This window comes from Nerophis ophidion, linkage group LG19 (genome assembly GCF_033978795.1).
Source record: "Nerophis ophidion isolate RoL-2023_Sa linkage group LG19, RoL_Noph_v1.0, whole genome shotgun sequence".
Lineage (NCBI taxonomy): Eukaryota > Metazoa > Chordata > Actinopteri > Syngnathiformes > Syngnathidae > Nerophis > Nerophis ophidion.
Window position 1 is genome coordinate 15,742,892 of NC_084629.1, and position 13,484 is coordinate 15,756,375.

General features: G+C 37.4%; 1 protein-coding gene across 3 annotated transcripts in view; it reads right to left on the minus strand.

Moving 5' to 3' along the window:
- Nucleotides 1-1,139: 1,139 nt before the first annotated feature.
- aff3 (AF4/FMR2 family, member 3) overlaps nucleotides 1,140-13,484 on the minus strand; it is a 45,055-nt gene continuing 32,710 nt past the window's right edge. For 2 of the 3 annotated variants that reach the window (XM_061879317.1, XM_061879319.1), the window contains 11 exons: nucleotides 11,203-12,882; nucleotides 7,088-7,215; nucleotides 6,810-6,975; nucleotides 6,645-6,742; nucleotides 5,046-5,109; nucleotides 4,613-4,749; nucleotides 4,474-4,545; nucleotides 4,299-4,392; nucleotides 3,006-3,055; nucleotides 2,697-2,902; nucleotides 1,140-2,624 (listed from right to left, as the gene is read on the minus strand). In XM_061879317.1, the coding sequence (XP_061735301.1) occupies nucleotides 2,503-2,624; nucleotides 2,697-2,902; nucleotides 3,006-3,055; nucleotides 4,299-4,392; nucleotides 4,474-4,545; nucleotides 4,613-4,749; nucleotides 5,046-5,109; nucleotides 6,645-6,742; nucleotides 6,810-6,975; nucleotides 7,088-7,215; nucleotides 11,203-12,882 (2,817 nt within the window). In that variant the 3' untranslated portion in view covers nucleotides 1,140-2,502. Of the gene's footprint in view, nucleotides 2,625-2,696; nucleotides 2,931-3,005; nucleotides 3,056-4,298; nucleotides 4,393-4,473; nucleotides 4,546-4,612; nucleotides 4,750-5,045; nucleotides 5,110-6,644; nucleotides 6,743-6,809; nucleotides 6,976-7,087; nucleotides 7,216-11,202; nucleotides 12,883-13,484 lie in introns of all 3 variants that reach the window. The other variant, XM_061879318.1, reaches the window with a different exon arrangement.

The following is a 13,484-nucleotide window of genomic DNA, read 5'->3' on the forward strand; positions in this document are numbered from 1 at the left end:
ATAATAATAAAAATAAAAAAAATTATGGAACATCATTTGTAATTTTTCCTGATTAAGATTAATTTTAGAATTTTGATGACATATTTTGAATAGGTTATAATCCAAACTGCATTTTGTTAGAATACATAACAAATTGGACCAAGCTATATTTCTAACAGAGACAAATAAGTATTTCTTCGAGATTTTCCAGAACAAAATTTTTAAAAGAAATTCAAAAGACTTTGAAATAAGATTTAAATTTGATTCTAAAGATTTTATAGATTTGCCAGAATAATTTTTTGGAATTTTATTCATAATAAGTTTGAAGAAATATTTCACAAATATTCTTCATTGAAAAAACAGAAGCTTGAATGAAGAATTAAATTCAAATGTTTTATTATTCTTTACAGTAATAAAAAAAAATACTTGAAAATTGATTTAAACTGTCAGGAAAGAAGAGGAACTAATTTAAAAGGTAAAAAGGTATATGTTTCTAAAAATCCTAAAATCATTTATAAGGATGTATTTTTTCTCTAAAATTGTCTTTCTGAAAGTTATAAGAAGCAAAGTAAAAAAATAAATGAATTTATTTAAACAAGTGAGGAGCAAGTCTTTAAAATATTTTCTTGAATTTTCAAATTCTATTTGAGTTTTGTCTCTCCTAGAATTAAAAATGTCGAGCAAAGCGAGACCAGCTTGCTAGTAAATAAATACAAAAAAAAAAAAAATAGAGGCAGCTCACTGGTAAGTGCTGCTTATTTGAGCTATTTTTAGAACAGGCCAGCGGGCTACTCATCTGGTCCTTACGGGCTATCTGGTGCCCGCGGGCACCGCGTTGGTGACCCATGGTATAAGGAATGCTCAGAGGTATTGATATTGATAATTATGTGTATTATGGTGGTTGTAGCTTCCAGTGGAGCTGTTTAGATTCTCCCAGTGACAATGTTTGAGCCATAACCTAGTGAAATGCAGTACTGCGCTACAGCCAATAGAGCAGTGGTTCTTAACCTGGGTTCGATCGAACTCTAGGGGTTCGGTGAGTCGGCCTCAGGGGTTCGGCAGAGGTCAAAACACACCCGACTCATCGTCTCAATAAAAACTTCTCCGTATCGGCGTATTACGGATATGGCAACAACAGAAGTCACACTGATTTGCAGGTGTGTATTTTGTTGTGAGTTTATGCAGTCTAGTGTGAGTTTAGTGTCGGTTTTATATTTTGAACAAGGTGATGTTCATGCACGGTTCATTTTGTGCACCAGTAGAAAAACATGGTAACACTTTAGTATGGGGGACATATTAACCATTAATTTGTTGCTTATTAACATGCAAACTAGTAACATATTAACATGCAAACTAGTAACATAACTAGTCATTATTAAGTACTTATTAATGCCTTATTCGGCATGGCCTAATTATAACCCCAACCCTCTAATCCTAACCCTAACCAAATAACTCCAAATTAAGTCTTTGTTACTTAGAATATGTTCCCCTAGTGTCCAAAAACCTCTAAATTAAGTCTTTGTTACTTAGAATATGTTCTCCATACTAAAGTGTTACCAAAAACACATAACTTTGTCTTGAATTAAAAAAACAAAAAACATTTTATTTTTCACTAAGAAGGGTTCGGTGAATGCGCGTATGAAACTAATGGGGTTCGGTACCTCTAACAAGGTTAAGAACCACTGCAATAGAGAATGAGCCAGTCTCAGCTAGATTTGCAACTTTGTTTGTAGATTTGGATTTGTTTTTATCACAGATAACGCATCACTGCCATTGAAAATAAATACAATAAAATAAAACTAAAAGGACAAGCAGTAGAAAATGGATGGATGGACAATAATGGCTTGTATTTTATCTATCCCTGATTATTGCTATTGGAATCAAGGGAAAAATAACATTTTTAATGAAAATAAATACCATTTAGAAAATAAAAACTACAACCAATAAGCATTTTTGTAAAAAATAACAAACTAAATACCCACAAGTTGTGGATTATATTTTAAAACAATATCAGCAACTGTGAACAGTTAGGATCTTTTTAACCTTTTAAGTAGCAACTTCAAATATTAGCAATAAGAGAGCCACGATATTGTGTTGTCATTGCATTTCCTGTGTTTTACTAAAACAATACATTATTGCACAGTAAAACCAATATTATTGAAAATATTAGATACCTAAAAAAAGACATTAAAATCTTTTAATTTAGAAACAAGCGGTGGTGAATGATATTCCCCCCGTATTTGACCTATACCATTCATACCGTTTCAAGTATGAAAGGGCTTTAAATAGCAATAAGCAGACATTACAGTGATCAAGTCCCGTTTTTGTCACAATCGGACATTTGGCAAATGAGTCGGGGCTTCACATTAGTATGCACATGTCTTTAAGTTCATCCAAAAAGAGGCAAATTGAGTCCAAAAATGGCGCATTTCCACAGGTTGGCACTTTGGAAGACCCAGATGACAAATCCATTGATGCCACGTGTAGTCCACAAAGCACAGATCTCGTGGGAAGTTCTCCTTATTAGTTAAGTTTGGCACTGATGCGTATCCACTGAAGAGCTTGCCTGGTGTACTGGACTGCGTGAGCGATGCTACTGTGAAGCGTCAGTGGCCCCGACAACGTATTCAAGTAGTTGAAGAACTCTGTCAAAATAAAACAGAGCTGTTTGATTTTTTAAATTTATCATATGTGGTGTCGAATACACAAATGCATACCTTTACTCTCCTTTGCAAGGTTGTCTGCAACCTCCCAGTACTCATAGCTGTACAGGACACTGTTGGTGATGTTTAGGTGGTTTGCTGCCATCTGGTGGATACGTTGAGGAATGCTTATGAGCGATAAGGAGGGGTTGTCCACTTGTGAAGCCTTCTTGATGTTTTTGGCATTGGGCAAGTGTGAAGATGGAGAACCTTCCACATCCCTGTTTAAGCAGAAAGATAGAAAACGCACTAATAATAGTGGTCAGCACAGTTTTAGTGGTAGTAAGTGATTAAAGTCAGAGTACTAAACAGTCATCCACCTACTTGCCAGTGTCGTTCCAGCAGGATGGTATTGAAGTCGCCTTGGGTGAAGTCTGGTGGCAGAAATAAAAGTGCATTCGGAATGATCAAAAAATATACACAGTTTAATTAAATTGGTTTTAGTAAATAAAAACAGAAAAATACAATACTTGTTTATTGCCTTTTTGTATCATTTATCATTGAAAAAATAATTATTGTAATCATATTCAATTAAATGTTATGGTATTTTTAATGGGTCAGCACGGTTTAAAAGGGGTTAGTGCATGTGCGTCACAATATGAAGGTCCTGGGTTCGATCCCCAGGCTAAGGGTCTTTCTGTGTGGACTTTGCATGTTCTCCCAGTGGCTGCGTGGGTTCCCTCTGAGTACTCCCACCTCCAAAGACATGCACCTGGGGATAGGTTGATTGGTAACACTAAATTGGCCCTAGTGTGTGAATGTGAGTGTGAATGTTGTCTGTCCATCTGTGTTGGCCCTGTCATGAGGTGGCGACCTGTCCAGGGTGTATACCGCCTTCCGCCCGAATGCAGCTGAAATAGGCTGCAACAAGTGGTAACAATGGATGGATGGATGGATTTTTGATGTTCAGTTATCCATTTTTATTGATTAATTGGAATTACTTTATTTAATTTTTTGGTATTTATTATTTTATAATCAAACTTCTGGATTCATACTAGCTTATCTATTGAGTTAGTTTTTTTGTTTTTATTTATTAATCAGAATGATTTAATAAATTGTATTGACCTTATTGTTCATTATCCTGATTTTTATTTTAAAATGATTTTGATAATCCTTCATTAAATAAATTATGTAAAAAATTATTTAATATATAAACATATCTGTTTTTTGTTATTTTTAATGATCTTGTTTGTAATTTAGTGTGGAGTTTGCATGTTCTCCCCGTGAATGCGTGGGTTCCCTCCGGGTACTCCGGCTTCCTCCCACTTCCAAAGACATGCACCTGGGGATAGGTTGATTGGCAACACTAAATTGGCCCTAGTGTGTGAATGTGAGTGTGAATGTTGTCTGTCTATCTGTGTTGGCCCTGCGATGAGGTGGCGACTTGTCCAGGGTGTACCCTGCCTTCCGCCCGATTGTAGCTGAGATAGGCGCCAGCGCCCCCCGCGACCCCGAAAGGGAATAAGCGGTAGAAAATGGATGGATGGATGGATGTTTGTAATTTTATATTTTTACTGTATTAATTAATATATTTTATTTGTTGCTGACACAGCAGGGTCCGTGCCATTTGCAAAAGTTATATAATCAAGGATATAATCCAGAACAAATGGTTTGTACCTTGAAATAGTCGAGTAGTACTTTGGAGTATTTCAGTGCATGGTCCTTTTTTAAACGAAACATCTGCCAATAAAGAAGGGCGAGACATCGAAAGCTGTGGACACACAAGGCGAAAATCATCATTAAAAATGCAGCTTTGTATCCATTACAATCATGGAGGAGGAGATTACTGTACCAGAGAACTGCCAACTGTTTGTCTTCTTGTCGTGCTCCAGGGCGGGCGTGGCTCTTTAGCCTCATGGCGTACCTTCATTACCAAAATTACATTAACATTACTAACTTGACTTGTAGTCCTTAAGTAATGTTTGGCTCACCTTATAAGCTCCACCGTCTCTGCGTACATGGTGTAAGGGGATTTAGCCTCCAGTGGGCCTTCCTCCATTGCTTTACCGCATTCCATAAATGAGAGAGCGGCGTCGACGTAGTTCACAGCCTTCCCCAGCTTATCCACCTAGAAAAATAATACAAAAAGGTAAACCCACACAGTGGTTACAATAAGGGCATTTACGGTACATCAATTAACTACAACTCTATCAGTCCTACATAGACACCACAAAGAACATGCGTAAATGTCTGTGCATGTCTATCCACTATATTTTCTGTTACTGGTACTTTGGCTTTTGCTGTTGATGGTGTTTGTTCATCTCACCTCAGACTTGACAAGATGTGTTTATGACACTTGTCTTCTTTTCTACATGGTATTACAAACTCTTTTGTGCTCTACGTAGTGCCTCTCTATCTACTCACCATTGCATCGGCACGGTGCTTTATCCTTTTGGCTTCATGTAAGTAGTACTCTGCATGGTGAGGCCTGGAAAGACGGATGGACAGAAATATGAGTAGTCATAGTAGTTATAGATGGATGGATAGAAAGATGAGATGACGATTAGTAGTAGTAGTAGTATGGACAGAAAAAATATTAGTTGTAGTAGTTGTAGATGGATGGATGGACACAAAGATGAGATGATGATTAGTTGTTGTAATAGTAGTAGTAGTAGTACTAGTAGTAGTAGTAGTAGTAGTAGATGGATGGACAGAAAGATGAGATGATGATTAGTAGTAGTAATAGTAGTAGTATAGTCAGAAAAATGATTAGTTGTAGTAGTTTTAGATGGATGGATGGACAGAAAGATGATATGATTATCAGTTGTTATAGTAGAGGTCATAATAGTAGTAGTAGTAGTAGTAGTAAATGAATGGACAGACAGATGAGATGATGATTAGTAGTAGTAGTAGATGGATTGATGGATAAACAGAAAGATGAGATGATGATTAGTTGTTATCGTAGTAGTAGTAGTAGTAGTAGTAGATGGATGGATAGAAATATGAGATGATTAGTAGTAGTAGTCATATTGACAGAAAAAATATTAGTTGGCATAATTTTAAATGGATGAATGGACAGAAAGATGCAATGATGAGTAGTAGTAGTAGTAGTCATATTGACAGAAAAATTATTAGTTGTAGTCGTTTTAGATGGATGAATGGACAGAAAGATGAGATGATGATTAGTTGTAGTAGTAGTAGTAGTAGATGGATGGGTAAATAGAAAGATGAGGATTAGTTGTAGTAGTAGTAGTATGGACAGAAAAAAAATATTATTTGTAGTAGTTTTAGATGGGTGGATGGACAAAAAGATGAGAGGATGATTAGTTGTTGTAGTAGTAGTAGATGGATGGGTACACAGAAATATGAGAATATGGTTAGTTGTAGTAGTAATAGTAGCAGTAGTAAGTAGAAGTAGTTGTAGATGGATGGACAGAAATATGAGTAGATGGTTAATAGTATTGGTAGTAGAAGTATTTATTGTAGTGGATGGATGATGGACAGAAAGATAAGATGATGATTATCATTAGTTGCAGTAGTAGTAGTATTAGTATTTGTATTTATAATAGATGGATGAATGGACAGAAAGATTGGTAGTAGTAGTAGTAGTAGTAGTAGTAGTAGTAGTAGTAGTAGTAATAGTAGTGTAGACAGAAAGATGATTAGTTGTAGTAGTTTTAGATGGATGGATGGACAGAAAGATAATGATTAGAAGTAGTCGTAGTAGTAGTAGTAGTAGTAGTAGTAGATGAATACACGGACAAAATATGAGTAATAGTAGTAGCAGTAGATGGATGAATGGACAAAATATGAGTAATAGTAATAGCAGTAGATGGATGAATGGACAAAAAGATGACTAATAGTAGTAGTGGTAGTAGTAGTAGTAGTAGATGGATGAACAAAACTATGAAATGAGAGTAGTAGAATGAATAGTAGTAGTAGCAATATTAAGAAGTATTGTTGAGTTGATCCAATAAAGCACTAATGTAACGTAACAATGTCTTCCTCCCTCTGAAAACTCACGTCTCTGTGTTAGGGACAGCAGTCATGTGTCCTGCAGGGCCCCAGGACTCCGATGAAGGATGCTTGGACACTTTTACACATTCCACCTCCATCTTGGGCTGCCAGTCCAAAAAGAGGAATGAAGCTCAAATATTGCGATGTTTCAAACATGTGCATCATTTTTACTTTTGGTGCTGAATTTTGGATTTTCTCTCTGTTCTTGTGAGTGTGAGCCACATGATGCACATCTCCATTTTTGGTTTTGGATAAAGGGCCGCTGGACTCTGGGCTGTCAGAAAGCGGCGACAAGGGAGACAGTGGCCTCTTACCGTCCAAGTATTCCTCTAAATATCTGCAAACACAAAAAATGACACTCAATAGGATGCAATACAAAAACAAAACACCAGTCACATACTTGCACAAAGGAACATGATCATATCCAAGAACTGCATATTAAAGAGTACCCATTATGTGTGGTTTCAGTTAAAAGTCCATGCTCAGCTGGATGAAATGTCGATTGTGTGCGTCCAGTGACGTCTTTCGTTTGTGGCGGGTTCCTCTTACTTTCTTCGTGGGGCACACCATTTTCCAACTAGACAAACAAACACACATGACCAAGAAAGCAACTGTAAACAGCTAAATAAACACTTTTAACACTTTGTATGTATTTTTCACAAGGCAAAAAAACATATATAAAGCTCATAAAAAGACAATGAAATCATGCAATACCACGATTGATATAGACAGACAACATAAATAAAACACTTTTTAAATATTAAAATTATATATTTTTATATTTTCTAAAAAACATTATTTGTATTTAAATGTTTTAGTATATACTTTAAATATATAACATAGAACAGTGATTCTCAAACTGTGGTATGATACATGGTCTTCATCTAGTGATACGCCAAATAGTCAATAAATTTAATATTAAAACACATTGTTACTATTTATAATGTTGGAGTGTTCAAAAATATTAAATATACTTGTTAAATAAAACCTCTGCCTTGTTTTTAATTAATATTCAGGCCTGCTACGCTACTGTATTTTAATATTGGTTATACATGGTTGTACTCGGAGAACCCAGCGTTTTCTGAAGTAGTACTTGGTGGAAAAAGTCTGAGAACCACTGACATAGAGTTGTATCGTCATTACGGATATTTTAATACATTATTACATTCAATTATTCTATTTTAGTATTTTCAACCAGGTTCCCATGTCCCTATCTTTTGTGAGTAGACACATTTATTAGTGATTGCTTGGGTAGTATGAAATAAGCTTTATAGTCTTCCCTCGCTGTTAATTGATTTCGGACATTGCCGCAATAAATACATTTTCACAAAAGAGGAATCATTACCTCTAAATGAAATATTTTTCAGATTCCGACTCGGATTGGTTTTATTTCAACATGTATACAGTTTCAAAATGATGCTAAACATTTTTATATTTTCTTTACAACACGTCCAAAAATGAGTAGCGAGGAGCAACGCTTATTTAATCCTACCATTTTTCCACTTCATGTAACTTACACACACAAATGTTCACTCCCTGTATTCTGTATGTGCACATTTCAAACATTTCACACATGACAATCAGTGTAGTGTTAATACAATAGTTTTCTTCATAACTAGGTAGGTCACTATGATGAGATAAATAAGCAATTTTTTTTCTCTCAAGTTTAAGACATTTACCTATATTCTTCTTCCTTGTACTTTGTAAACTATTGTAGTTTGAACAGTTTCTTAAAGTGGATCATGTTAGTACATTCTTTCACTTCTTTACCTAATCCGTTCCATATGCTAAAATCCTTTAGTGTTGATTGTGTGTACAAATGTTTTAGGTTACATTTGTCTCTTCAGGTTATATTTCTCTTTTTTTGTTGAGAAGAATTGTTGTACGTTCTGGGGTAGCAGCTTATAGTTTGCTTTCTGCATAATTCGCTGTTTGCAAATTCACCAAATCCTTGAATTTTAATATTTTTGACTCAATAAATAAAGAGTTTGTGTGTTCTCTATATCCAGCATTGTGTATTATCCTAATTGACTTTTTTTCTAACACAATTAGAGATTATCGTGTACTTTTGTAGTTATTTATTTATATTTCCACACAATAACTCAGTTATGGTAACACTATCGAGCAGTAGAGGGTATGGAGTGATTTTTGGTCCAGAACATATTTAGTTGTATTAATTATTGAAATATTTCTTGCTACTTAATATTTTATATTTTTATATTAGATTCACAGTTTATTTGATCATCGACAAAATGTATCTTTAAATGTCTACTCCATCTATTTGTATTTGTGTTTGACTTTCTCTTCTGCTGTTACCAAGTAGCGTTATTTTAGTTTTACTGAGATTCAAAGATAGTCTGTTTTTGTCAAACCATCTCTTAATTTATTAATTTCTCCTGTTATTAATTGCATTAGTTTCTGTGTGTTCTCTCCTAAACAAAATGCTGTCGTGTCGTCTGCAAATAATATTAATTTTAGGTTCTTTGTAACTTTACAAATATCGTTTATACATAGATTACACAATTTTGGTCCAAGTATGGATCTTTGGGGTACTCCATACGTTATTTTTAGTATTCACCTCGCTTCACATATTGCTTCCTGTTTATTAAGTAGCTTCTTATCCAGTTGAGGGTTAACCCTCTGATGCCATACCGTCAGATTGTAGATTACACTTGCAATAACACATCATCAGCAGGTTAAAACTAACCTGTCTCACAATATAAAAAATATGTTCACTACCTTCTAAACCGTTTTTTCAACAATACAACAGCCCTCTAGACACGAAATAACACCCTTTAGTCACCGTTACACTCTTTTAAACCAATATAGTTATGCTGCCTGAAGACGAGCCCATCAGTGGCCACGATACTGAACAAACCGCACACTGTGATTGGTTTGGTCTACTCTAATGGCTAATGTTTATGTAGTATTGGTCATTTTATTTAATTTAGCCAGTTTTATACTTGAAAAAGATTGTTCAATATGCTAAAAAGAAAACGGTACTTTTTAGAGGCGGTATACTAATATGATTCATTAGTATCGCGGTACTATACTAGTACTGGTGTACCGTACAGCCCTAGACTGTATATGCATCGTACTACTCCTCGTACTTCACCACCTTGTGTGCATGTTCAAAATTATATATTATAAACAATGTATGATATAAAAACAGATTTAAGGGAAGTTTTTGTCAAAGATATTGCCACATCGTGCTTCAAAAAATGCGGCTGCACCACAATGCAGATTTTTTTCCTTTTTTAAAAGCATATTATACAAAATTTTGGGCCTGAATCAAGCATTCACAAGTATAAAAATGGCTAAATTGACTAAAAATATCAATACTATAGTTGTATCGATCAAACCAATCACAGCGCACTGTTCAGTTCAGTATCATGGCCAATGATTGGCTCAGCCTCAGGTAGCATTACTATATCGGATTACAAGAGTGTAAAGTTGAAAAAAGTGTGTTAGTTCATGTCTAGAGGGCTCTCATCATGTTGAAAAAAATGTTCTAAACAGTTTTTTATGCTCTAGCTATGAAAATATTACCGTACATTTATGAATAATTAAATGTTCTTTGCGCACTAATATTTCATTTATGCATCCCCGCCTGTCCTGGTTGTCTGTTGAACAAAAGATGCATTGTAGTCTCCTTATGTTCTTTAGAACTATCATGTTAGATCAATCACCAGATTACTTTTACAAACAGTTTTTAAAATCAACTAACACACATATTCATGACACTAGGAATGCCAGCAATGGCTATTTGGCACTTCCTGCTCCCAGGACCAATCTCCTCAAACATACAGCATGTATAGATGTATATCATTCTGGAATGGGTTGGCATCTCACATTAATCTCTCACAAAGTAAATTTTCATTCAAGACAGCTTTGAAGATACACCTATTGCAGCTACCCATATGACGTGAGTTTTTAATACTGGGTTTAATTAGCTGATTTATCTTATGTTGTATTTTTCCATTGTACAATGTTTGGTAATGGATGTATTCTTTGTATTTTAATTTTGTATGCTTCTATATGGACGCTAGGAAGACTAGCAGCCGCTTTGGAGTCAGCTAATGGGGATCCATTCAATAAACAATAATGATTACTATTTCCTTTATTGCGTTCATGTCCGGAACCAATTAGCCGCTATAAATGAGGGACAACTCTATAAACTGAATATATTTTTTCAGTCCAATAATGTTTAACTCAACATTCAAATGCATTGCAAGTCTGTCTATTCCCCCAACTATTGGGTACAGTTTAGCCAATCAGAAGCAATTGGAGAAATGGAAACTAAATAAATGATGGCGTAAAGTGGGAGTTTTCAATATAAAGTAATAGTTAGATTAGTACTTGTTGTAATATTGTACAAAATAGTAGCTATTAAAAATAAATCAGCAGGGGTTTACATGATGATGTCACAACAACTGAAACAACAGAATAAAACATTTTCAGTGTCCTAAAATACAATTGACATGAGAGCAAACTTGCTAACTGCAAACTGGATAAGAACACCTGTGTGTTTGTGTGAACGTAAAGAAAAAAAGAGAATGTCTACCTTACGTTTCCGCTTGCTGTCTTTGGAGACAGCATCTGGCATATAAACATGCTTCATGGCCTCTCTCTGCCTTTCCTTTGAAGAAGTAGTAGAAGGGGCCTTGGCGAGGGGATTAAGAGCAGTGTCCGGGACCCTCCTGAGGAGACAGAGGTCTATGTGCACCACCAGGTTCCTCAGTCCACGTTGAGAAGGTCCGGTGGCCTGGTCGCTTCTTCCAAACGGGACCAAAGTGTAGAGTTGATGCCTGGCCTCGCTCTGCTGCCCCTGATCTGCTCCTTGGGACTTGCAAGCATCAGGTCTACCGGAGCCGTGCTGGCCTCTCTTGCGGAGTGAAGTAGAGTCTGCCGGGACCTTGGCAATTTGAGTCTGGCATTCCAAATCCGAATGTGAAGAGGTAGAGGATGGTGGAGATCGTGCTTGAGGTGTAGGTGAAGAAGAAGGCGAAGGGTCTCGCTGGTGTTCGGTTGTTCTTGGTGGGTGTCTCTCTTTGGAGCGTGTTTGTAGTTTCTCCTTTGTTCTCCTCCCTCGCCTCTCGATGGCTCCTGCTCCCTCTTTTTCCTCCTCGTATTCTGCGGAACTCTCGATCCAGCAGCGTCTCAGCAGCTGCTCCTGCGCCAGCCTCTTGTCTTTGCCGGCTTGTGACTCCCTGTGCCGCGTATCGTCTTTCCGTCTGTGTCTCCCCGCCTCAGTTTCAGCCAGAGGAACTTCTCGTTGTACCACTTCACGTTTCTTGGACTGCGATGTTTTGGAAGGATCAACATGCACAGCACTCGGGGCTTTGGCCTCCCAAGACTTGGCTCTCGGTCGCAGGTCGGTACTGGACCTCGGGTGATAATTACTGGCAGATTTGGAGCTCGACTGGGAACAAGAACCTTGACCGGGGTGGGTTTCACAGCCAGTTGGAAGATGATGTTTTGTTTTGTGCTGGACTGGAAGTCTTGAAGTCCTGTGGTTGGAACTATGGCCGGGCCTGCCGCCCTGGATCTGCTCACCATGTGATGATGTGTGTTTGGCTGGCCTCTTAGCGCCTGGATGCAAATTGTTCTGAGGTCTCCATTTGCGCCCACAACTGTCGCTAGAGTTTAAAACTGCTTTGGATTTGTTTTGTCTGTGGTCTTCTGTAGGCCTCGACTTGGGCCTTTGCTGGTGAGGGTGAAGTTCTGTGCTATTTGCGTGCTTACTTTTGGTGGCGGTATTAGACAATGGACCAGTCCATGGCCTACTTTTTGTCTGATATGGGTTAGTCGCAAGGCTTTGAACCTCAGTATAATGGCATCCCCGTAAATGACTTTCTGGGGGGTCTCTCTGGATAGGGCTATATTGTGCTCTTGGAATCTCGCACGAACTGTAAGCCGGACTCGGGATGGGACTGTAACTGGTGGTATTGCTTGGACTCGGACAGGTGCTGGGAAGCGGGCTGGGACAGAAGCTGTAACCAGGGCTTGATAGAGGGCTACTGTGTCTGTAGCTCAACTGCGGGCTGGGAATTGGGCTTTGGCTAGGGCTGTATTCCTGATTGCTGTCCCAGCATCTTGCCGGAGACGGGGCTCGAAGGCCAGGTGGTGAGGGTGGGGGTCCAGGAATACTCCTGGTGGGATATTGTTCACTTCTTGCAGCTTTTTCCTGGGATTTCTTCAACCACTTCTCCAATTGCCACTGGGCGACAGGTGGGGGATCAGTCTGCAGAAACCAATGTAGCAAAATGTACATGTTACTGTAGCAGCAGTTTAGCATTTGTAACCAAACCCTGCACACTCATAAAAACATGCAAATATAAGTGCTAAGTTTAACTAGCAGTAATGTATGGTAAGTTATGACCAGGGCATTTAGTTACCTAAACTGCAAAGAGAACAGGGCGTTAACTGTAAACAGGCAATGACTGGACAGAGGCTGTTATTTTGAAAATGTGTCCTTATATTTTCCTGATAACCAGTGTTTTAGCAGTGGATATTTTGGTTTTGCATTCCCCTAAATGTTTTACACTGACATTAGAAATATAAATTAATGTCCATGGCAAAGGACGCTGGTTCTCAAAAGGTTCTTAGTTATTGGTTTGGCGAACATGAGAAGGCGAAACGGAAAAAGTAGCTCTCTCTGACTTAGACTTAGGCAATATCTTTATTGATCCACAAGGGAAATAGTTCCACACAGTAGCTCAGTTACAAATGATTTGACAGTAGCTCCTTTGACAACATGGTAATTCTTAAATAGTGATGGGTATCGGTTACATTTGAAATGATACTAGTACCAAATTGGTGTTTGAAAAACGGTGCAAGTGCTTA